General features: G+C 40.7%; 1 protein-coding gene across 1 annotated transcript; it reads left to right on the top strand.

Annotated features, from left to right (window-relative positions):
- LOC124234778 (cytochrome P450 2C23-like) lies at positions 1-26,633 on the top strand. The gene is made up of 9 exons (XM_046652192.1): positions 1-205; positions 5,209-5,371; positions 12,922-13,071; positions 13,687-13,847; positions 14,342-14,518; positions 19,533-19,674; positions 20,639-20,826; positions 24,313-24,454; positions 25,733-26,633. The coding sequence occupies exons 1-9, from the start codon at positions 23-25 to the stop codon at positions 25,912-25,914; spliced, it is 1,488 nt and encodes a 495-aa protein (XP_046508148.1). The 5' UTR covers positions 1-22; the 3' UTR covers positions 25,915-26,633.

Below are 26,633 nucleotides of genomic sequence, written 5' to 3'. Positions count from 1 at the left end.
TTCCCAACATCGGGTAGCTGAGATGGAGCTTCTGGGGATCTCTACTACTCTTCCTCTTGTGACTTGTGTCACTTGCCTGGTTTTCCTTTTTGTGTGGAAGAAAAGTTATGGAAGGGGAAAGCTCCCTCCTGGCCCAACTCCCCTTCCCATCATTGGAAATCTGATGCAACTAAACCTCAAGAACCTCCCTGCCTCTCTCTCCAAGGTAAAGGGGTTTCATTCTGGGGCTGGGCATCTCCAGGTAAGTGGGATCATCTTCAGGCTGTTCAAGTCATCTTCAGTCTTTCTTAGTTTTACTCACCACTGAGGCACTTTTGGGCATCTATTTCTGTATTACAAGAGAGATAGCCTCTTTCTTTCCAGACTGGATCACTTTAGAACAGGCAGTGAGTGTGTTGACTTGATCTGAGATATATGTTGAATTCTAGTGAATGGGAGAATTCTGGGGTCAGAATATATTTCAGTTAGAAGGCTTCCAATCCTCTCTACATATAGCACTTACCAAAAGGCCAGCCCGTCAAATGTAATAAATGTCCTTTTATGATGTTATTATTATTATTGATATTGTACACTAAATGGCCTGTGGGATGCTTCGTGATCCTCTTTCTGAAGAGTGATCCCCACATCTTACTCTGACACAGCCCAGCTCTGCTACCCTGACTGACTTTCACTCCTTTGGAAATACTCTTTGGGGAAAAGATGAATTCATTGTGTCAGAATATATTCTCCAGAACAACCTAAATGTCCATCAATGGATGAACAGATAAAGAAAATTTGATACACACACACACAAACACACACACACAGGAATATTATTTCACCTTTAGAAAGGAGATTCTGCCATTTACAACAACAAGGATGAACCTGGAGGATATTATCCTAAGTGATGTAAGCCAGACACAGAAGGCCACATACCGCCATGATTTCATTTACATGTGGAATCTAAAATAGGCAAACTTATAGAAGTAGAGAGTAGACTGGTGATTGCCAGGGACTGAGGGGAGGGGAAATGGGTGATGTTGGTCAATTTTGCTGTAAAGAGGAATGTCATGTCACAGTAGCTGGAAGGGAATAGAAACCAGCAGACAAGTTGGGGAGTTGGATCTTTTTTAGGAACACAGAGAGTCATTTATATTAACAGAAAACTGTGTACATGGGCACAGATGCATGTAAATGAGTAAATACTATGGTAGAAGCACATGGAAATTCTCTTCCGATTATTTCTGCTATCTCTGTGAAGTAGGGAGCAAAGTCATCAGCTGAGGGGGAGATGGGGAGAGGAGGACCTGTCAGTTTGTACCCCAAGTATAGAGACACTCTCATTCAGAGTAACAAAGGAAGTAAGTTTCATTTTTCTCGGATAGAGAAAAGAGGTACAAAGTGGCAAAATTCACCGTTAAAGTGGAAGTAAAAAAAAAAAAAAGGAAAGCCAGAAAGAAAAAAGAATAGGTAGTGAGTTCAATAAGTTTTGCCTCTTAGAAATAATCATCATAAAAAATGAGGAAATCATAATATACAAATGGATTTTTTATGAATGGATTTTTAAATTTTATTTTTCAAAAATTTATTTAAAACTTGAACATGTTTCCACACCATTACATATCCTCCTATGACTAATTTCAAATGGCTGCTTTGAATCCAATTGCATGTATGTAAAATAAGCTTGAAAACCAGCTCCCAATTGTTAGCTGTTTTACACGTCCAAGGGTCTTATGTTTGCAAGTTTTACAGATGGGTGAGTGGTGAGAAGAATCTCAAAGGGGCCCGTCCATTTGGGTGACAACTGGTTTTCGGGCCCTGGTCTCTCCAAGTTTTCAGCAAAACATGATCACCAGGCAGGAAGGTATGTAGAGGGACGTCAGACGGATATGCAGACCTATGAGATGCAAAGTCATGGACAGAAGTTAATACAGAGTTTAAAGATTTAACATCATTAGCAATCGTGACATTCCTTAAAAAGTCCAGAGGTTCAGTCCCAGGGGAAGATGCCTGAAAGGGTCTCCCATATAGAATTTTGAAAGGACTCAATTTAAGTCCACTTCACGGAGCTACTCTGACCCGTAGCAGGGCAAGGGGCGGTGCCTTATCCCAAGTTGGTTGTGTTGCCTGGTAGATTTTGGCAATGGTCTTCTTTAAGGTGCAGTTTGTTTTCTCCATGTCTCCAGTCAATGGAGGTCTCCAAGCTGAGTACAGTCTCCATGGGATGTCTAAGCTTTTGACACTTGTTGGGTTATTTGGGAGACAGAAGCTGGTCCATTATCACTCTGCAAGGTATTGGGCAGACAAACCTGGGATGATTTCTCAGCAATATACGAGTGACTTCTGATGCTTTCTCAGTCTGAGTGGGAAAAGCTTCCACCCACCTGGTGAAGGTGTCTACAAACACTAACAAAAACCTAAAACTCCCAGCTGCCTGGGGAATGTGGGTAACGTCTATTTGCCAGTCTTCATTAGGCCAGATTTTTTTATGTTGGGCCCCCACATGTGGGGGACTGGAAGCGGCCTTGGGATTGTTCTTTGCACAGATTATGCAATTTTTAGCGACCTATTGTATCGTCTTTTGCAGGTGGGGCCCTGTGATGTACTTCTGGACCCATTAGATTCTCCCTCTGGTAGCCAGGGCAATGCGTGATAGCTACCTGAGCAGGCTCATTAATAGCACCAAAGAGTTTTAAGAGTTTAGGGCCATATCTGATTTCCTTTTTTCCTGCTGTTAAGAGTCCCCTTTCTTTTCAGATTTTCCCATGAGCATGAACTACAGCAAAGGCATAACAGGAATCTGTGTATATATTTACTGTCTTCCCTTGAGCTAGATTTGGAGCCCAAGTGAGGGCGATGATTTTCGCTTTTTGAGCCTATGTCCCTGGGAGTAGGGCTTTGACCTCTTGTAAAGTTATGACTGCGTACCCCGCGTGTCTCTTACCTTGATCCACGAAGCTGCTGCCATCTGTCAAGAGTTACGAGTCCGATTCTTCCAGTGGACAGTCCAACAAAACATGTCAGCTAGAACACACTGTCTCCATCTCTAGTAAGCAGTCAGGTTTTAAGGCTTCTGATGTCTGATTAGGGAGCAAGGTGGCTGAGTTTAGGGGGACTTGCGCCTGTACATTTGGATTGTCCAAAAGGATGGCTACTATTTGTCCATCCTTCCTGAAGTGAGCCAGTATCTTTTTCATTCTAATAATGTGAGTACTTGATGTGGAAATTAACTTTGTCTTGATGGTATCAAGGGCCACCTGAGATTCCTTTGTCCCACTTAGTGGCCCCTGGTCTAGCCCTTTTAGAGCCTCATAGGTTTTACTATGAAGCAGTCACGTTATAGCTTTCTTTTGGTCTGGCAGCAGTTCCTTCTGGCCTTTTGATAAGGTAAATCCTAAGTATGTAATTTTTTGTTTGCAGATCTATGCTTTCTTTTATGAGACCTTATACCCACATTCAACCAAATGATTCAAGGTCTTTATTGTGTTGGCCATGCACTGCTCGTAAGTGGGGCTCGCTGTCAGCAAGACATCCACATACTCTAACAGCAATCCTTCTTGCACTTGTAAGCAGCTCAGGTCTTTAGCTAGGGCCTCCCCAGAAAGCATAGGGGAGTTTTGAAAGCCCTGGGGGAGCACTGTCTAACTACTGTCGAGTGGCCTCAGTATCAGGGTCACACCATTCAAAGGCAAAACGTTGTTGTGATTCTCCTACGAGTGGTATGCAGAGGAATGCATCCTTTAAGTCCCCAAACTGAAAGCCAGCCAAATTCACCTGGCATGTTGGTTAGCAAGGTGTGAGGTCTGGGCCCCACAGGGTGCAGGTCCTGAACCACCTCATTTATGCTGCGAAGGTCCGGAACAAAGCAATATTCCTCTGAATTGAGTTTCCCAATCACTGAAGTGTTAGAGGCAGTTGGCAAGTGAGGGAGCCACAAGGGGAGTTCCCCTGGTGGAAAAAGCCGCCCTGCAGCTGCAGGGAAAAGTCCCAAAACAGCCCCCTCCAAGTCGACTAGCTATGGGCAGAGGCTATGGTCCCATCTGGGTCGCCAGAATTTGATACTGAGCAATGGGCTAGCTCTGCGCCCTGTGATCTGAGCCAATTAATCACAATGAATTAGAGACCGAGAAAAGAAGTTTAATTAGATTAGCCGGCTAATTGGAAGATGGGTGACTAATGTCTCAAAAACCCATCTTCCAGGATTACAGAATCTTGAGGCAGTTATATAGGGGAAATGGGCAGTGAGGAGGGAGCTGACTGTTCTGTCAGCTGTGATGGATGCCTTGTAGGTGTGTTTCCCGCCTGTGGTCAGCCTGTTCCTGGAGAGAAACTCATAGAACAAAGTTTTAACTTTTCAAGCTATCAGGAGGTACATACATAAGTGGAGGCCATAAATCAGGAGAGCATGTGAATTTTTTAGAGTATGTGCAGAGCAGTGAGTAGTCACACAGAGGAGGAGCTGGGACCCTTTAGCATAACAAGATGGCCTCACTTATGCTCACTTACAGTCTCGGTTGTGCTGAGTCCAAAAGCTCCTTATTGTGGTAAAGCTCTCCTGCTCAGGTGCCCTGCTCCTCCAGGAAAAGCTTCATATCTTCAGATTGTTCCAGGCCACCAAGCCCGGCAGCTAAAATGTGGCTTTTTCCTCCCCAGAAAGGAATTTCGGCCTCTTCCATCTCACTCAGCACTGTCCCTTGTTGTGAGGGTCCTTTTTATCCAGTTTTCAGTTTTCTCTCAGGGGTAGTTTCTTCAAGAGTAGTTGTAAGTTTGTTGTGTCCATGGGAGGAGATGAGCTCAGAGTCCTCCTGTGCTGCCATCTTGACACTGGATCTCCCTCATAGATTCTTGAACATTCTATTTTATTAAATTCTCCCATTATCATCCAACACTGTCTTTATCACTTTCATGGAATTATGCTTAATTAGTATTGCAAATGTAGTTTGTTTTGCTGTTTACCGTTTACTGTCACTTTAGACTCTAAGTTCCATGAGGGCTCCTGGGCTGTGCACAGTGTCTGATGCAATATAGGTATTTAGTAAATATTTGTTCAGTGATTGCATATGTAAATAAAGTAAACTGAATCCATGACTACACCCCAAGTTAAATTCCTAAAGTGGACTTGATGGAGCAAAGGCTAAGCCACATGTAAACTGTTGCTTAATTTCTACCCAAGCTTCCAAAGGAGAGATTTCACAATAGTACTTACACAACTGCTGCATCTCTTTCCAGCTGGCCAAAGAGTATGGCCCTGTTTACACTCTGTACTTTGGATCCCAGCCGACTGTGGTCTTACACGGTTATGAGGTGGTGAAGGAAGCTCTGATTGATCAGGCTGATGAATTCCTTGGCAGAGGACGTTTTCCAATTATTGAAGATAACCAGAAAGGACATGGTATGTTCCAAATCAAAATATAGGTTAATTTTCTTTGGCAAAAAAATCCGATTAACTAACTTAATATGTCTGTTCTGCACCAAGCAACTAATGTTAGTTAGTTAGTTAGTTAGTTAGTTAGTTTAGATAGTGCAGACTCCATAGGTTAAGGGCATTGTCCCCAACAAGACTGCCCTCATTTGCTGGAATGACTCACAGAACTCAGGAACGTTCTGTACTTATAAGTAAAGTTTTATTATATAAAGGGTGTATTTTATACAAAAATACAAGTGAAGAGTCATATAGGGTGAGGTCTTGGAGGGTCCTCAATGCAGAGCTGTATCCTCCCCCTAGGAATCATAGTGTGTTACCCTCTTGGCACATTGATGTGTTCACCAACCAGGAAGCTCACCTGAGCTTTCGTGTCCAGAGTTTTTAATTGGAGCTTCATTACATGGGCATGATTGATTGAGCCATTGACCACCTGATGGAACTCAAGCTCAATCTCAATCTCTACCACCTGAGGTCAGGCTGATATCTGTTGGCTGAAAGTCCCAACCCTCTAAATACACAGTTGGTCTTTCTGGCATGGCCAGCCCTGTCTTGAAACTGTCTAGGGGCCCACAATGAGTCACATGAGTCCTCGTTATTGTAAACTCAAGCATGATCCCAGGAGCTCATCATAAATAACAAAGATACTTTCAACACTTGAAAGATCCCAAGGGTATAGAAGCTCCCTCCCAGGAACCAGGGACAAAGACCAGACATTCTTTTACTATACAACCGATGCTCTGAGAACTCTATTGAGATGGACATCAAAAACAGACTCCAGGTTCCCTGTAAGGTAAATCTGCAAATATGATGCAGTGGAAACAATCTGGGAACCTCTAGAAACAAAAATTGTTACCCACAGGTCTTAGGGTTGAGGGAGCTGGAGAAGGGACTCTTGTGGTGTTGTCACTACAGTGGCACAGTGGCAGCAACAATAAACAAATCACTAGATCTAGGAATTACTGTTTTCAATGACAGCCTGGTTTGGGTCAGGGAGGGTTGGTAGGATCAGGGAGGCAATGCAGAGGGAGCTACAATGGTACTTGTCATTTTCTACATCTTCAGTTGGACAATAGGCTCACAGATAATTCATTTTATTATTGTTTCAAAACTTAGACCATCAAAAAACCTAGGACAGCTGTGGGAGAGATGCCATCTGAGGTGGGGCAGTGGGCAGGGCAGGGAATCTCTGGCTTCTCCTTTCTTTCTCCTCTCCAACCTCTTGCCACAGCCTCCATTTGGCTTACCCCAGTCAGAGCCAGCTGCCAAGTGTGGGAGCACGGGAAATTTAGCCTGCAGCATCTATAACACTGTGGATCAGGGCCAATAACGGAAGAAGGAGGGCTCTCGGGACAAGCACAGAGAGAAATGGGTAATCCAGGGTGGAGAAGGCTTTACCAAAGAAGTAAAACCCTTGGGAAGGTGAGATGCTATAGGATCCAGGGCACATGTGGAAATTTTCCCTCTCAAGAGAAGGAACACATTTTCAATTGCAACAGGCTGTAACTGCAACCGAATTCTACCACCATGCGAAAAAACCGCTCCTCTACCATCCAGCAATTTATAAAAGCCCCAGACCAGAAGGAAAACAATAAAAACACAGAATTAAGTCCTAAGGACTTGGAATTAGGTAAACTAAGTGATACTGAGTTCAGAGCAGCTATAATAAAAAAACTCAATGAGGTAGAGAGAAAGATAGAGAAACAAGCCGAGTTCTGGAGTTACTTCACAAAAGAGATTGAAATCATAAAGAAGAACCAAACAGAATTACTAGAGATGAAAAACACAATGGACCAGATAAAACAGAATACGGATTCCCTGAATGCCCGTGTAGACACCATAGAAGAGCAAATTAACATAATTGAAGAAAGACAAGCTGAATGGCTCCAGACAGAGGAAGAAAGATAACTAAGAATTTAAAAAAATGAGGAAAATCTCTGAGAGATAATGGATTCAATGAGGAGTAAGAACATAAGGATCATAGGAATTCCCGAGAATGTGGAAAAGGAAAATGGAGCAGAAAGTGTGCTTAACGAAATTATTGAAGAGAACTTCCCAAATCTAGGGATCGATGGAGAAATGTGTGTAGAGGAGGGTTTTAGATCTCCTAGATTTGTCAATGTAAAAAGACCTACTGCAAGGCACATAGTAGTAAAATTGGCAAAAAGGAAAGATAAGGAAAGAATACTCAGGGAAGTAAGAAAAAAGAAGAGAATAACCTATAAAGGAGCCCCTATCAGACTGTCAGCGGATTTCTCTACAGAAACCTTACAAGCTAGGAGAGAATGGAGTGACATATTCAAACCTTTAAAAGATAAAAATCTTCAGCCAAGAATACTCTATCCAGCAAGAATTTCCTTCAGATATGAGGGAGAAATTAAATCTTTTCCAGACAAACAAAAGTTAAGGGAATTTGTAACTAAAAGCCCTCCATTACAAGAAATCCTCAAGAAGGCTCTCAAACCTGAAAAAAGAAAAAAGGGAGAAAGGGGACACAATCCACAGACTAGGGAGACCGATGGATAGAACCAGAACAGGATAGCAAATACTCAACTACAGCATTAGGGTAAAGGTAAGGAAACTACCAAAGCAAGGACGATCTTATCACTCTAACTACAAATTAATGAGACGAGTTGGAATAAAAAATGAAAATAATTATTTAGGAGGGGAAGAGCAAAGGGTCTAAATCAGTATTGGCCAAGTAAGTAAGAGACCACCAGAGAATAGACTATATTATACACGAGATTCTAAATACAAACTTCAAGGTAGACACTAAAATAAAGTACAAAACAGAGTCACAAATCATAAATAAGGAAAAATCTAAGAAACCCAGCATAAGAAATTGCAGTATTAAATGGGTAGGCTAAAGGAAACAGGAAAAGAAATGCAGGAAAACAAGATAATGAGCGACAGATTGACAGCATCAAGTCCACATGCATCAATAATCACTCTCAATGTAAACGGATTGAACTCTCCAGTAAAAAGACACAGAGTGGCAAAATGGATTAAAGAACAAGATCCAACAATTTGTTGCCTCCAGGAAACACACCTCAGCCCCAAGGACAAACACAGACTCAGGGTGAAAGGGTGGAGGACAATACTTCAAGCAAATAGCAAGGAAAAAAAGGCAGGTGTTGCAATTCTCATATCAGACCAAGTGGATTTCAAAATAAGACAGGTAAAGAGAGACACAGAGGGACAATATATAATGATCAAAGGGGCACTTCATCAAGAAGAAATAACGCTTATAAATATCTATGCACCCAACACAGGAGCACCAAGATTCATAAAGCAACTATTAACAGACCTAAAGGAAGATGTTAAAAACAACACAATAATAGTAGGGGACCTCAACACCCCACTCACATCAATAGACAGATCATCCAGACAGAAAATCAACAAGGAAATAGCGGAGCTGAATGAAAAACTAAAACAATTGGACTTAATAGACATATATAGATCACTCCACCCTGAAAGAGCTGAATACACATTCTTCTCAAGTACACATGGAACATTCTCAAGGATAGACCATATGTTGGGAAACAAGGCAAGCCTCTACAAATTTAAAAAAATTGAAATAATAACAAGCATCTTCTCTGATCTTAGTGCTATAAGGCTAGAAATTAATTACAAGAAAAAAGCTGAGAAAGGCACAAAGATGTGGAGACTAAACAACACACTACTGAACAAGCAATGGATCATTGAAGAAATTAAAGAAGAAATAAAAAAATACCTGGAAACTAATGAAAATGATAGCATGCCATACCAACTCATATGGGATACAGCAAAAGCTGTATTAAGAGGAAAATTCATCACAATACAGGCACATCTTAACAAACAAGAGAAATCCCAAATAAGCAACCTTAAAGTACACCTAACTGAACTAGAGAAAAAAGAACAAATGAAGCCCAAAGTCAGCAGAAGGAGAGAAATAATAAAAATCAGAGCAGAAATAAATACTATTGAATCGAAAAAGGCAGTAGAAAGGATCAATGAAACAAAGAGCTGGTTTTTTGAGAAGATAAATAAAATTGACAAACCACTAGCCAGACTTACAAAGAAAAAAAGGGAGAAAGCTCAAATAAACAAAATCAGAAATGAGCAAGGAGAAATAACAACAGACTCTACAGAAATACAACAGATCATAAGAGAATACTACGAAAAACTATATGCCAACAGAATGGATAACCTAGAGGAAGTGGATAATTTCTTGGACTCCTACAATCTCCCAAAGCTCACTCAAGAAGAAGCAGACAGTTTGAACAGACCAATTACAAGGAAAGAGATTGAAACAGCAATCAAAAACATCCCAATGAATAAAACCCCAGGACCAGATGGCTTTCCTGGGGAATTCTACCAAACTTTCAGAGAGGATTTAATACCTATCCTTTTCAAGCTATTCCAAAAAATTAGGGAGGATGGAACACTTCCTAACACATTCTATGAGGCCAACATCATGCTGATACCAAAGCCTGACAAGGACACCACGAAAAAAGAGAACTACAGGCCAATATCACTGATGAACATAGATGCAAAAATTCTAAACAAAATTTTGGCAACCAGAATTCAGCAATTCATCAAAAGGATCATACATCATGATCAGGTGGGATTCATACCAGGGACAAAGGGATGGTTCAACATCCACAAATCAATCAATGTGATACACCACATCAACAAACAGAGGAGTAAAAACCACATGATCATCTCAATAAATGCAGAGAAGGCATTTGACAAGATCCAACAGCTATTTATGATAAAAACTCTGAACAAAATGGGCATAGAAGGGAAATACCTCAACATAATAAAGGCCATATATGACAAACCCATAGCCAACATCATACTCAATGGGCAAAAACTGAACGCCATCCCCCTGAAAACAGCAACGAGACAAGGATGCCCTCTATCACCACTCTTATTTAACATAGTACTGGAGGTCCTGGCCAGAGCAATCAGGCAAGAAAAAGGAATAAAAGGAATCCAAATAGGGAGGGAAGAAGTGAAACTCTCACTGTTTGCAGACAACATGATCTTATATATAGAAAACCCCAAAGAATCCATTGGAAAACTGTTAGAAGTAATCAACAACTACAGCAAAGTTGCAGGGTACAAAATCAATTTGCATAAATCAGTAGCATTTCTATACTCCAGTAATGAACCAACAGAAAAAGAACTCAAGAATACAATACCATTCACAATTGCAACAAAAAGAATAAAATACGTTGGGGTAAATTTAACTAAGGAAGTGAAGGACCTATATAATGAAAATTACAAGGCCTTTCTGAGAGAATTGGATGATGACATAAGGAGATGGGAAGACATTCCATGTACATGGATTGGAAGAATAAACACAGTTAAAATGTCCGTTCTACCTAAAGCAATCTACAGATTCAACGCCATCCCAATCAGAATCCCAATGACATTCTTTACAGAATTAGAACAAAGAATCCTAAAATTCATATGGGGCAACAAAAGACCCCGAATTTCTGAAGCAATCCTGAGAAAAAAGAACAAAATGGGAGGCACCACAATCCCTGACTTCAAAACATACTACAAAGCTACAGTAATCAAAACAGCATGGTACTGGTACAAAAACAGGTGCACAGATCAATGGAACAGAATTGGAAGCCCAGAAATAAAACCAACATCAATGGACAGCTTATCTTTGACAAACGAGCTGAGGGCATACAATGGAGAAAAGAAAGTCTTTTCAACAAATGGTGCTGGGAAAACTGGAAAGCCACATGTAAAAGAATGAAAATTGACCATTCTTTTTCACCATTCACCAAAATAAACTCAAAATGGATCAAAGACCTAAAGGTGAGACCTGAAACCATAAGGCTTCTGGAAGAAAACGTAGGCAGTACACTCTTTGACATCAGTATTAAAAGGATCTTTTCAGACACCATGCCTTCTCAGAGAAGGGAAACAATAGAAAGAATAAACAAATGGGACTTCATCAGACTAAAGAGCTTCTTCAAGGCAAATGAAAACAGGATTGAAACAAAAAAACAACCCACTAACTGGGAAAAAATATTTGCAAGTCATATATCTGACAAAGGCTTAATATCCATAATATATAAAGAACTCTTGCAACTCAACAACAAAACATCAAACAACCCAATCAAAAAATGGGCTGTAGACATGTACAGACATTTCTCCAAAGAAGATATACGGATGGCCAATAGGCACATGAAAAGATGCTCATCATCCCTGATCATCAGGGAAATGCAAATCAAAACTACACTAATATATCACCTTACACCCGTTAGAATGACAAAAATATGTAAAACTAATAGTAACAAATGTTGGAGAGGTTGTGGAGAAAAAGGAACCCTCATACACTGCTGGTGGGAATGCAAACTGGTGCAGCCACTATGGAAAACAGTATGGAGATTCCTCAAAAAATTAAAAATAGAACTACCATACGATCCAGCCATCCCACTACTGGGTATTTATCCAAAGAGCTTGAAGTCAGCAATCCCAAAAGTCCTATGCACCCGAATGTTCATTGCAGCACTGTTTACAATAGCCAAGACGTGGAAGCAACCTAAGTGCCCAGCAACAGACGAATGGATAAAGAAGATGTGGTACATATATACAATGGAATACTACTCAGCTGCAAAACAGAACAAAATCATTCCATTTGCAATAACATGGATGGACCTTGAGGGAATTATGTTAAGTGAAATAAGCCAGCGAGAGAAGGATAATCTGTGTATGACTCCACTCATATGAGGAATTTCAAATTATGGACTAAAAACAGTTTAGTGGCTACCAGGGGAAAGGTGGGGTGGGGGGTGGGCACAAAGGGTGAAGTGGTGCACCTGCAACACGAATGACAAACATTAATGTACAACTGAAATTTCACAAGATTGCAACCTATCATTAACTCAATAAGAAAAAAAAGAAAAAAGAAAAAAAAAAAGAGCAACAGGAAATTCAGAATCCATAGCTGGTTTTGTACAGAGGAAGAAGTTAAAAAGCATTGGCATGGATCACACCGAGTTCCTTTGCTCCTTAGTTTCTTCTTCTTCAGATTAGGCTAACATTAGCTGTAGTAAATTCAGAGGAGAATAGAAACATAGATCCCATTGATCTGCTCTGAAGTTGCTTACAGGTTATCCTCTAATAGAGGAAATCACATAGAGGAAATAAACCACAAGTTAGAGGGATATTAAGTGTAAAAACAGACCCTTGGGAAAGGGGTTTGTGAGAACACATGCCATTTTGACCATTTGTAACAAAACCACACAGAGGGCCCTTCCCATTCTTGGGAATATTCTCCAGCTGCCAATGATTCCCCCTGCCCAATTCCACCATCTCTAGCCCCTTGGGTTTTATTTTCTTTGTGACAAATTTTTCACCCAAACTACAGAATATGTTGTGCTCTTAACTTGCCAGTTGCTGAATCCCCATAAGGGGCCCTGGAAACAGTTCAGGGTACACACAAGTGATCAGCTTGAGGGAAAATCCGACTCCGTGATGCAAGATACTTTCCTGCTCTTTGCTTCGTTCCCTAGGAATCCTCTTCAGCAATGGAGAGACATGGAAGCAAATGCGGCGCTTCTCCCTCATGACCCTGAGGAACTTTGGGATGGGGAAGAGAAGCATCGAGGAGAGGGTCCAGGAGGAAGCCCGGTGCCTGGTGGAGGAGCTCAGAAAAATGGAGGGTGAATTCCATTAACCATCCCTTTGGGGGCGGGGATGTCCTGCACACACCACCCCCAATCAAAGCTCCTCCTTTGGGAGTCTCTCTATGATCCACGATCTGCTCTATTAATCAGAGAGTCGAGTAGGAAAAAGGGGTTGAGAAAAAAATGACCCAAAGCTACTAGTTATGACTCTCAAATCCTTTCACTTGGATTCTTTTCCCAACTTCTGCATTTACTGGGTGTGTAAATTTGCATAAGTGACAACTTCTCTAAGATGCAGTTTCCTCTTCTGAAAAATGAGGCTAAAAATCAAACCTCAACTTGAGGGGTAAATAATACATTTTGCAAAACATTTACACAGTATTCAGCATGTCATAAATACTCCATAACATTACTTGCTGCTCTTTTGATTATTATAGTGTTCATATAATAACATATTATTAGGAGCATAGTATAATACTATATAGCATGTAGTATTAGTATTATTAGAAGATGCCCACATCCTAATTTGGGGAAGTTTAGAGGAAATAAACTATATGCATGAATCTGAGCAGGAGGGAGGCCCTGTTCTTGAAATCCTGATGCAGGCTGAGGAGAAGTCTAAATGTTAGAGCTGTTCTGTTCTCACATCAGCTCAGCCCTTTGACCCTGTCTTCGTCTTCGCCTGTGCTCCCTGCAATGTGATCTGCTCCATCCTCTTCAATGAGCGTTTCCACTACAAGAATGAGACGTTCCTCTCCCTGATGTATTTGCTGACTGAAAATTTTAAGGAAATAAGCTCTCCATGGAACCAGGTATGGCCATCTGCACTCGCCGTTGATCTCGTTGGTCCGCTGGTAGCCTGCAGGTAAGGTAACGGGCTATGAGCGCCCCAGACCTACTCTGTCAGCAAAGTGCCCACATGAGCAATATCACCTTGCTTCCACGTCTGCCGAGTGAATGAGTGCAATGCCACTTATCCCAGCACCTATGGAAGGTTGCCTTCTGCTTGCCTCCATGGGTTGAGTCACACAAAACAAGACAGAACATCCTCAGTTGCCTGCATTTCTTTTAAGGCCCTTACACACATTTCTCCCTCTCTGACTCCAGGCTGGCTGAAGTCAGGATGAGCAAGGAGATGGAAAGGGGATGCTCTCCTGTATGTGATGATCATACTCCCTTCTCTTCTGTTTGGAAGCTGGAGGAAGCGTTTCTCCCTGGTCAGACCACACAGAGATTAGGTGCCCCACTCAGAACTCTGGTCTCTCTTCACAAACTAATTTCCAGTGTATTTTTGCCTCATATTTAGATATACAATCTATGGCCAACACTCATAAGACATCTCCCTGGAAAGCACAAAGCATTTTCCAACAGGCTTGATGGTGTTAAAAATTTCATTCTGGAAAAAGTGAAGGCGCATCAAGAGTCCCTGGACCCTAATAACCCTCGAGACTACATTGACTGTTTCCTCAGCAAGATGGAGCAGGTACTGTGTGCGACATCTTTCCCTGAACCTACATTTTATCATTCCACAGAAGTGTGTGAAAGCAGGATCACACCATGTAGGTAATTCTTGATATGTTACGGCAATGGGGTACACTATTAGCAATAGAAATTCAAAAATAGTCCAAAGACCTCTTTTTCCTTTGTATTTCTATTTACTTCCTACACTTGGACATCAACATTTAAATATTCCCGCTACATATTTAAGATGAGCTACATCTGGGGCTGGCCCCGTGGCCAAGTGGTTAAGTTCGTGCGCTCTGCTTCGGCGGCCCAGGGTTTCGCCGGTTTGGATCCTGGTTGTGGACGTGGCACCACTCTTCAGGCCACGCTGAGGCGGCGTGCCATATGCCACAACTAGAAGGACCCATGACTAAAAATACACAACTTTGTGCCAGGGGGCTTTGGGAGAAAAAAGGGAAAAATAAAATCTTTTTTTAAAAAAAAGAGCTACATGATATTACATATGTAAATTCCTGGGGTTTTTTTTTTTTTTGAGGAAGATCAACCCTGAGCCAGCATCTGATACCAATCCTCCTCTTTTTGCTAACATCCATGCCCATCTTCCTCTACATTATATGTGGGATGCCTGCCACAGCATGGCTTGATGCGCAGTGCCATGTCCACACCCGGATCCCGGCCGGCGAACCCCTTGCCACCAAAGTGAAACGTGTGCACTTTACCGCTGCACCATTGGGCTGGCCCATAAATTCCTGTTTTTGAACACATATTTATCTTGGGGTGGATAAAACACACATGCATTTTTGTCTACCCATCATTTACATGTATGTCATCAGCCATTTTTGCCACAATGCTTCCCAGATAGTACGTCATTAGACCAATACATTATGAAAAGCTGATTGTATTTTCCCATAGAAACAATTTTTGTTATTTGAAACTGGTGGTGGATAAAGATTCTAAAGGAATTACATTATACATTAACCATGGGTGGTATTAAAAATATTGAATAGCACATACTCACACAGCCACAAATCCTCAGAATGTCACTGAACAGAAATAGCAGCATGACTGTCCATGAGCACATCTGTAGAAAAACCGTCACGACTGTGACCAGCAATAGATTGTAAAAAAGATGTTTAAATGTAAGCACATATATAACAACTTAGAATATGAAGATTGTTCTTTGAGCGCTGTAAAATTAACATTGTTTATGCAAAGGTCCCCCAAATATATATAAATGAAAGAAAAATATCGCTCAACTAAATGTACAAATTATAGCAAACATTTAATTAATAATAACTTGCTTAGTCTTCTTAAGCCCTAGGAAGGCTGATTTGGATAGCCTGGTTTCCTTAGAAAACACATCTAAAGAAGGCATGTTGATGCCCCTTTTCCCGCTCAGAAACTTCCCTGGGATAGTAGAGGCATTTAAACTCATTCCACTTACCAAGGATGTGCACCAAAATATCCTCTGCATTCTGAAGGAAAAGTTTGTTGTTGACTTTCAGTGGGCTAGATGATCGTCTGGGAAAAAGAAAGAAAACAGAGCCAGGCTATTAATTCAATCTTTTGAAAATATTATTTAGTACTAACTATGTATCAGACATGGTGATCAGGCTTGGTGAAGGGAATAAAAGGAGGAATCAGATAATATCCTGCAATTTGCTTTCATAGCATTTGTGACAGTTTAAGGAAATACTTATTTAATTGACTTCTACATTCTCCACTGCACGTATACCCCAAGAGGGCGGGGTCAGTGTTGATTTTCCACACTTTGTATCACCAGCAACTAGCATGATGCTTAGCATAGGATAGGTGCACAATAAATACTTGTTGAATAACTTTACTAATTGATTAATAAAGATATAGTCCTTGACTTAATGGAGCTTACAGTCTAGTGCAAAGATCATCAAAACCAACAGCAACAATGAAGTGGTAATAGGGAAGTACGAGTTGCTATAGGAAAGAGTGGCAGGAACACTAATGCCAGTCTGATGTGAGTGAATAAGGGACCGCCAACCCAAGGCCCACTGGGTACGTCCCTGCACACACAGGTGACAATTGAACTGAGAGCTGAAGGGTAAGTAGGGATTACCTGTGTAAAGGCAATAGAGAAAAATATACTAAGCAGAAAAACAAGATGTGCAAAAGCCCTGAGGCAGAAGGAAGCTTAGAAATATGAGGGGTAGAATGAAAGCCAGTGTGACTGGCAGGGAAGGAGTGGGGGAGAGTGGTGGGAGAGAAGCTGAAGCACCAGTACATTGACCATTCACGCAGGGCGTGGCAGGCCATATTACTTAGTTTAGTTTCTATCCTAATATCAATAACATTAGGATAAGATTTGCAGGGTTGAAGCACCGTGTCAAGAATGATCATATTTGTAATGTGGAGGACGGATTGGTGAGGTTAACAGTAGATACAGAGAGAACAGCTAGAAGTTGACTGAGGGTAAGTTTCCTGGTAGCAGAGCCTATAAAATAGGGATTTGTATGAAAGTGATTTATGAAAGGAGCACCATCAGGAGAAATTTGTATGTGAAGGATAGGGAAGGGGAAAAAGTTAAACATCGGTGTGATTTCACATAAGGTCTAGTCTCTGCTGGATCCTACAGAGGGCTGTAGAGTATCAATTGCAGTGTAGAGTTTGTCATGCCCTGAAGCAAGGAAGCTGGAGTTTTGTACCCCTGTGCCCATTAGTCATCGGCTATAGGCAGCCCCTGAGGGTGGTGCAGCAGCTAGCTCCCATGCATCTCTTGGCAATGTGGCTCCAGTGCCCAAGGGACTCCTCCAGAGAAAGCTGCAGGTTGGGCCATAGCAGCTGGGACATAGGGGACCTGAACCAGTAAAAGGTATCTGGGCAGGGCACCAACAGCATCTTCTACATAAGACTATTGCAGTAGCCCAAGGCAGAGATGGTAGCCATAGGTGCTGGTGGTGGAAATGAAGAGAAATGGATAGATTTGAGAGATATTTAGGAGGTAAAATTAATAGTATTGGTGACGAGTTGGGAAATGCAAGAGATGAGGTGCTAGGTTCCTGGTTTGCCTAACTGGATGGAGGTTGGGGCCATTTACCAATACAGGAAACACTGGCAGGGCACCATGGGCAGTTGTTAACACATATACGAAAGCCTTGAGATCCACTGAACAGGGCCAGAGGAAGGAACAAAAGGAAAGTTGCTATGCCAATGTCTGGATTTCAACCATTCCTCCTTCTCCTCTCCATGTCTATTTTCCTGTAAGATAGCTATCAATAGATGATAGGTAGAAACGTCTGAAGTGTTTCTGCTTTCCTATTAGTTTCGTTCCATTCTGTTTTAATATTAAATCTCTACAACCTTACTAGATAATAGATTTGGGTTGTGTTAAGAATTAACAAAATGGTGTTGTCCATCCTTAGTTAAATTACAGAGTTAGAACATAAATAAAATATATGTTAACATTTCCATTTTCTTCCTAACTCTCTTCACCAGCAAAAGACTTTTGAAAACTAACTAGACGTTCTGTTGTGAGAGAGTTATTTAAAATGCTCAGTATTCTTGATTCCATATAAGTGCAGTAAGGACTATAGGTAGGAAATGACAATGTGCCTAAAAACTTGGACATCTATACACAGAAATCATCCCATTTTGAAATGAACAGGAGATATATGGTATAAAGAACCCGAGTGAAGAAAAGTTTGATTCACGGCTTTAAAAATGAAGCTAATTTTAAAAACAAGCACCCTAATGCTTTCCTCAAATTTAAAAACCAATGGTATTAAAAGCCTACCAAAAAATAATCAGCAATGAAAATAATTTGAATATAGCGAAATATAGAACTTAACTAGTGGGGGCTGGCCTCGTGGCCGAGTGGCTAATTTCGCGCGCTCTGCTCCAGCGGCCCAGGGTTTCACCGGTTAGAATCCTGGGCACAGACACGGCACCGCTCATCAGGCCATGCTGAGGCGGCATCCCACATGCCACAACTAGAAGGATCCACAACTAAAAATACACAACTATGTACCAGGGGACTTTGGGAGAAAAAGGAAAAATAAAATCTTATTTTTTATTTATTTATTGAGGAAGATTAGCCCTGAGCTAACATCCATGCCCATCTTCCTCTACTTTATATGTGGGACGCCTACCACAGCATGGTGTGCCAAGTGGTGCCACGTCCACACCCGGGATCCAAACCGGCGAACCCGGGACCGCTGAGAAGCAGAACGTGAGAACTTAACCACTGCACCAGCAGGCTGGCCCCAAAATCTTAAAAAAAAAAAAAGAACTTAACTAGTGTTATTTCATTAAACGTTCATTTATTCAACAAATTCTTAGTGCCAGTTATTATACCAAGGGCTGGGGATGCATCAACAGAGAAGACTTAATCTCTATTACTTTTGGTATAATTATTTTGTAATAGAAAGCTCACTCACTATTTTTAAGCCCTGGATCGATTTATTTTCTAAACACTTTGTCAATTCCATGTAAACAATTTTGAGTTAAAACATCCTACATCTACAAATACAGTCTTCATATTAGGAATGACATTAATAATGAGGAATGTCATATGTGAGAGAGTGGGGCCGGGCGTGTCTAAGTCTGCATAAGTGAAGGAAACAGACCCTCATGAGCCAATGATTTCTCTACATTGTGCTCACCTAGAGCTGATCATCTAGTCGTTTCCCCTAAATGTAATAAAAGAAGATACCATTCACTGAGTATTTGTATATATGAAGCATTGTTCCAAGAGCTTCCACCCATTCACTCTTTTAATCTATATAATAACCTTATGGGGTATGTTCTATCTTTTTTATCCCAATTTCACAGATGATGAAACCGAGTAAAGAGGTACAGTAACTTGCCAAAGGCACACATCTGTTCATTGACTAACCTGGGATTTGGACCCAGAAGTTTTGATTCCATGACCGATTTTTTTATCCACTACACTACAGTGCACAAAATGAAGCCTGTTACTAGTGAAGCAGTGTGACTGTGGAGCTCTGATGAGGCACTGCCTTCTTTTTAACTCATCTAGCTATTAACTCTACCATTTGCAGGAGAAGCACAAACCAGAGTCTGAATTTAACTTGGAGAACTTGGCTGTCTGTGGATCAAATTTGTTTACAGCAGGAACAGAGACAACCAGTAGCACCCTAAGATGGGGACTCCTGCTCCTAATGAAACACCCAGAAGTGGAAGGTACAGCAAACATCCTAGTGACCGAATCAAAGATGAGATCCTGGCTTTAGATGAGGGTGGGAAGATCCTGCTGACAGTGACTGCTTCGCTTTCTCTGGGCCGCCTTGTACAGCATCATGCAAAGGGCCATCCATGTGGTTTTGTTTTTGTAGGTCAGAATTATATCTAATGACGCTGATAAGGAAGAGAGATCTTTAAGAATTCAAGGGCTGTCATTTACATTTAAAAACAGAGAAGTTTCTGAATCCCAATTCACATATGAGATGCAATGCCAAAGGGCGAGTCCTATTTAGATGAGGGTCACGTGCGTTCCCATGTTGAATTCTCATCCTGGGCCAATACCTTGCTGTGTGACCTCAAACAAGTTATTTCATCTTGCTGGCCTCTGTTTTCCCATCTTGAAAATGGACTAAACTCTCCAAAGGGAATTTTTAGCTCCGGTATAATTTAAAATTCAAAAATGAAATTGTACTAGCTCCATTTTCTCAAGCACATTCTTAGAGGATAGGCCTTAATAAGCCAGTGTTTATATTGCTCAACAAAATGGTGTTTGCCTTTCCCGCAAAACATGCAGGCGAGTGGATGAAGTTGACAAAGGAGATGCTCCCACTAGAGTGAGGACTAAACATTTTTTCTCCACAGCTCCTTTGCCAGGAATCATGGGATAAGCCATAATCCCTGCCACAAAGGTCCTCTCCTCACCTGTACACGAGAACAAACCAATTAAGGCGGGAGGCTGAGGACATACTTTATGTTCCCTGCAGCAAAATCTCTAGTATTTGCAGCAAAGGGGAAAATAGAAATGCCATCAGGAGCAGGGCAAGGGGCTGTTTAGTGACATGTCTTTGATCTCGGAAGTCTTTTCTAGGCCACTTTCTTTTGCACATTACAAGCATTTCAGGTCATCTTCAGCTCTCCAGGGAACACATCTCTTGAGTAGCATTCATGATTCGTGTCTCTGCAGCCAAAGTGCATGAAGAAATTGACCGTGTGATCGGACGCAACCAAAGCCCCTGCATGAAAGACAAGATGAGGATGCCCTACACAGAGGCCGTGTTGCACGAGATACAAAGATACATCACCCTCCTGCCTTCTGATCTACCCCATGCTGTGACCCGGGACACAAAATTCAGAAACTGTGTCATCCCCAAGGTTAGATGCATCTGGGAAAGCTGGCTGAGACAGAAGGGGTGGCATGATACCTCGGTGGGGCCTGTGAGAGCCTTCTCAGTTCTGTTGCAGGAAGAGAGGCGGAAAGAGTTGAGGAAAGAACACAAGGTTAGAGTCACATGGGCTGGGTTTGAAATCTGTCACTGCCATGCAGTGCACACTCAGGTCATTTGGTACCTCTGTGACCCTGTCTCTGCCTTCCTAGAACTTCTGGGAGGCTGAGCTGGGCTTCCAAGGCCTCCTCTCACTCTCATATAGAATGTATTAAGGGAGCAGTGATTTCCATTGGTGAGAATCCTGTAGGAACTGAAATTTGATTTTTCATGATGAATTAAAAAAAGGAAGAAGAGATGGAAAATGTGTCTGCAGCTGTAAGGTAAGCAAGCCAAACGTCAACCTTCTTTAACCCCAATTCTCCCTTCCCAGGACCTCATGTACCAGGAAATTTGGGATATTGCTGCCCCTAACAGTTGACATTTGTAGAGCCTTTAGCATTTACCAAAACGTTTACTGGGGATGCAGTCAGTCTTCTGTAGTGATTAAGGGCTTGAGTTTTACATTTAAACAGTTTCAGGGGCCGGCCCAGTGGCGCAGCCGTTGAGTGTGCATGTTCTGCTTCAGCGGTCTGGGGTTCACCAGTTCAGATCCCGGGTGTGCACCTACACACTGCTTGTCAAGCCATGCTGTGGCAGGCGTCCCTCATATAAAGTAGCAGAAGATAGGCACAGGTGTTAGCTCAGGGCCAGTCTTCCTCAGCTAAAAGAGGAGGATTGGCAGCAGATGTTAGCTCAGGGCTAATCTTCCACAAAAAATAAAATAAAATAAAACGTTAGTGAGGGATATAAAATTTTTGAATAAATTAAAAGACTTATTCTGTGTTTGGGTAGGAAAATAGCAATTATCCCCAAATCAATTTATACATTTATGAGATCTCAATGAAAATATCAACCAGATTTTTTTGGAACTATACTAACAGATCCCAAATTTGATATGGAAAATTAAAAAATAAAGGATAGTCAGGGACAGGTCCTAACAAATATTAAAATAATAATAATATATAAATAATGTAATAAAAATATATAAAATATATATATAAATAATAATAAAATATATAAAAGTCACAGTTATTATAGTAGTGTAATACAGCTTCTTAAATAGATGGATCAATTGAATAAAGCCTAGAAATAAACTTAATTATACATGGAAACTTGGTACATGATAAATGTGCCTTTTTCCTTGTAACCCAGAGGGAAAATCTGGACTATTCAATTGAGATTGGAAAACTCCCAGAGAAGTTGGAAAAAAATCATAATAGATCCCTACCTCACACTTTACATGAAAATTTATTCTTTGTGGTTCAAATATATACACATAGAATGTTAAACTAAAAGCACTAGGGATAAAAGCAATAATTTTTTTGAGAATTCCAAAGTGACAAAAGATTTTCTAACAATGACCAAAGAAAAGAGGAACAAGAGGGCCAGAAATTTGAAAATAGATAAATTTTGTTACATGCAAATAAGAAAAATCTGCCTAGAAAAAGAAACGAGGTCAAATGACAAACTGAGAGGAAATTTTGCACAGCTCATTAGAGCAAAAGACTAATTACTGAAAAATAAAATGAACTCCTACAGTCAGTATGAACAAACCCAAAACTCAACAGATACGTGCAAGGGAAACAAAACTAAAATTTAAGTAAAAGTAATACAAATGGTTCTTAAATCTATAAAAATATACTCACAAAATAAAATATGTTGAAAATAAAAACTATAAAGAAACATATTTTTACTCATCATAATATGTTGGCAGGATGTAAAAAAGCATATATTTTTGTTAGCAATATAAATTGATGTAACCTCTATGGCAGGAGATGTGACAATACCTATCAAAATTTTAAAAAATATGTACAATTTGAAGAGCAGTTCCACTATTAGGAATTTATGTATATTTTCCAAAAATAAGAACATTCGTTTCTTTGTGATATTTGAAGGTTGGAAAATCCATAGATCTTCATTTAAAAAGGACTTTAATATTTAAATTTTATTTATTAAATTTATTTAAAAAAGGAATTTCTAAAATTCTTTTATTCCTATAAAGTGGAATACTAAGCAAGCTACAGAACACTATAGGATGCTACTATTTGTGTTACAATAGTGGGGGATATGTATGTGTCTTTTTTTCTCAGTCCCTAAGGTATTTCCTCAAGGATATAGCATAAGTTGGTAACAGTGATTACATTAAGAAGGGAACCAGGGTACCTGAGTATAGGGAGAGGATATTTTCACTTTCACCTTTCTGTATTTTCTGTATATCTTGCCTACTCCAATAATCGTAAAATAATGTTTAAGGAAATACAAAATAAAGTAAAAATGGAAAAAGGAAGCTTTCACTTAAACAGGAATGCTTTATGGTCAGAAAGAACTTGAGTCAAATTCTAACCACACCACTTGCTAACAGTATAAGCTCAAGTAAGTCATTTCTCCTCTCCGAATGGCAGTTTCCTCCTTACTCAATGTACACACAGTGCGATGCATAATGAGGAACAGAAAGAGAGCTTACTGGGTGTGGCTGAAGCGAGAATTAAGCGAGATTTGTAAACAACTAAGCAGAGCATGAGGCAAACGTGAAGCGTCCGACATAAACGCTGGTTATCCATATTACTCTGTCATTTAAACCTCACAAAAATCTTTTGTGAAAAAGGAGAAAATATTGTGTTTTTGTTACCCCACCCAATTTTACAAGTGAGGGAAGTGGGTTTTGATTCAACAGATTCAAGTTTTCACATCTCATTTTCTTCCATTCATACCTGAATTCAGAAAGAAAAAAATTGTGACAAAGTAGGCTCTTCCAGTTTGAGGCAGCAATTCCAGTAAAGCTCATGTCTAGAGAAATGGGTTGCAAACCCCAGTTTATCAACAACCATTGATTACTGCACATTGACCATAACATTGCTCTTCCCAGAGAACCATCTTATTATTCAATAAAAGATTTTGTATGAAATACAATATATAAAATAGCCATAAAGTAGCCATATAAATATATGTGTGTGTATAAAATAGCCCTAACTCGACCCTATCACTCACCAGACAAACTTAAGAGTGCTCAGTCCTGGGGCCAGCCCCGTTGTTGAGTGGTTAAGTTTGAGCGCTCCGCTTCAGCGGCCCAGGGTTTCGCTGGTTCAGATCCTGGACGTGGACATGGCACTGCTTATCAGGCCATGCTGAGGCGGCCTCCCACATGCTACAATTAGAAGGACCCACAACTAAAATATACAACTATGTACTGGAGGGATTTGGGGAGAAAAAGCAGAAGAAGAAAAAAAGATTGGCAACAGTTGTTAGCTCGGGTGCCAATCTTTAGAAGAAAAGAGTGCTCAGTCCCATTCAATCCACTATAGTTGCTAGACTTGGTTATGAACAAGGATAAGTGTGCTAAAGTACCACTCCACTCTCCATTTCTTGGTTCCAGGGCACTACTGTATTGCCATTACTGTCTTCAGTCTTATTCGATTGTAAGGAGTTTCCCAACCCAGAGAAGTTTGACCCTGGCCACTTTTTGGATAAAAATGGCAGCTTCAGGAAAACAGAATACTTTGTGCCTTTTTCCCTTGGTAAGTGCAAATAAATCCATCCAAACCATACTCACGCACATTTTGGACAACTTTTAGCTTCAGTGAATTCATAGCATTACTAATCCGCTAATGATAACAAAGTCAATCATATCAAACCGTCACAACCCCCCAAATCTGGACGGAGCCATTTAAGTCTGTACACCAGTAGGATCAGGTAAGTTATCCAAGGACAATTTTGTTGTTTGCTGATTGAGTATAATGCCAGTTTTTAAAGAAACCAAAGCAAGTCAATCCAATTCAGATGTCATGTGTTGCCAGACCACAAGCGGACTTGTTTTTGCAAACTTTTGTCTGTTGATCTCCCCTTTGTAATATTGACTTTTCCAAAACAAATATACAAGTTTCTTTCTTCTTCTTGAATTATTAACCATTATTAATTTTCTGACTCTTAGAGCCAGAGGCCATCAAAGAGACCTCGGCCACTTCTTCCTCTTTCTTCCCGTCTGAAATTCACACCCCACACACCCTACACACTCTTGCCTCTGTGCAGGAGCTTCTTGGCTCCCAGTGGCTATTTCCTATAAGGTCATAAAGACAACTTAGGAAGGGTCAGACACATTCTTTTTCCTTGTTATCCTTTCCAATCATTTGATTATTCTTTTCAAAAATAACAATGTGTTTTGTTTCTAAGGACAATGGTAATAAGTGTTCCACATAAAAATGCAGAAAAGCAGAAAAAGAAAACAAAGTAAAAGTTATTAGCAATTTTACCCTACAGAGATAATCACTGTTGATATTTTGCTGTGTACACTTCAAACAATTGTCTAGGTATACATGATAGATGTGTTTATTAAAATTTGGTTCATTTTGTACAATCTGTTTGATAACCTGCTTTCACTTGGTATGTTGTGATAGAAAACACATGTGGTATTAAATAATCTTCCATAGAAACATGTTTAGGTTGCATTGTATGATAGATGCATGAGGATTTATTTAATTAATCCATTCTAGATGGATGTTTAGTTTTCATCTAACTCGTCTGTGTGGTAAATAACGATGCAAGTGACATCCTCATAGGTGAGTCTCTAATTTCTACAGATAAATCCCCAGAAGGTGAATTCCTGAATTAAATAGTGAAAATTTCTTTAGAGAATTTTGACATGTATTCACAAATATCCCTCTAGAAAAGCCATACCGTTTTATTGTCCTCTGGCAGTTTATGAGCATTCCCTCTTCTGCTCAGCGTTCTCCATGGCTTTTAGGGGCACATGGTGTTTGGCCGTGGAGCGAGCTAACGGAAGTGTCTCCTCCCTCCAGGGAAGCGGGCCTGTGCTGGAGAGGGCCTGGCGCGCATGGAGCTCTTCCTGTTTTTCACCACCATTCTGCAGAACTTCTGCCTGAAGCCCCTGGTGGAGCCGAAGGAAATTGACACCACACCTGTTGTTACCGGGCTTCTCAATATCCCACCACCCTACAAACTATGCCTCATCCCTAGATAAAAGAAGACCTTCTCTCTTTCAAAATTTAAACCAAAGTAATTGCTTTTTCCTCACTACCCCCCCACCCACCCCCATCGTCTCTCTCTTAATTTTAAATACTGCCTAAGACAGAAACATACTCACTAAAATCTTTTATAGGGGTCACTAAAACTTGATTTGTGTTAATCTACAAATCCCTTGACAAAAAGGAACTGGGTCCTGGGGCCAGCCCGGTGGCCCAGTGGTTAAGTTTGCACGCTCCACTTCGGCGGCCCAGGGTTTCACTGGTTCGGATCCTGGGCACGGACATGGCACCAATCGTCAAGCCATGCTGAGGCGGCATCCCACATGCCACAACTGGAAGGACCCATGACTAAAAATACACAACTATGTACCAGGGGGCTTTAGGGAGAAAAAGGAAAAATAAAATCTTTAAAAAAAAAAAAGAAAGAGAACTCGGTCTGAAAATTCCTAGGGTACAAACAATATACCCTTTATAGTACTTTCTAAGCCATGCTGCAGCAGAACCAAGCTCAGGCCCACAGAAGGCCTTTATCAGGACAATCAGCAAATAGTAGAGACTTTACGTTCTGTGGTTTGGGATATAGGCTGATTTTCTGTAGTTTCTCAAAATAAAGGCACTAATGTAATGCCTTATGCATATTTTTTCTATTTCTAATTGAAAGCACTTATACGATTTCTGCCACCTTCACAAAATAAATCCTTATTTCCACAATAGA

This window comes from Equus quagga, chromosome 2 (genome assembly GCF_021613505.1).
Source record: "Equus quagga isolate Etosha38 chromosome 2, UCLA_HA_Equagga_1.0, whole genome shotgun sequence".
Classification (NCBI taxonomy): Eukaryota; Metazoa; Chordata; class Mammalia; order Perissodactyla; family Equidae; genus Equus; species Equus quagga.
The sequence above is the reverse complement of the archived record's forward strand: the minus strand, read 5'-3'. Positions and strand labels throughout refer to the sequence as shown.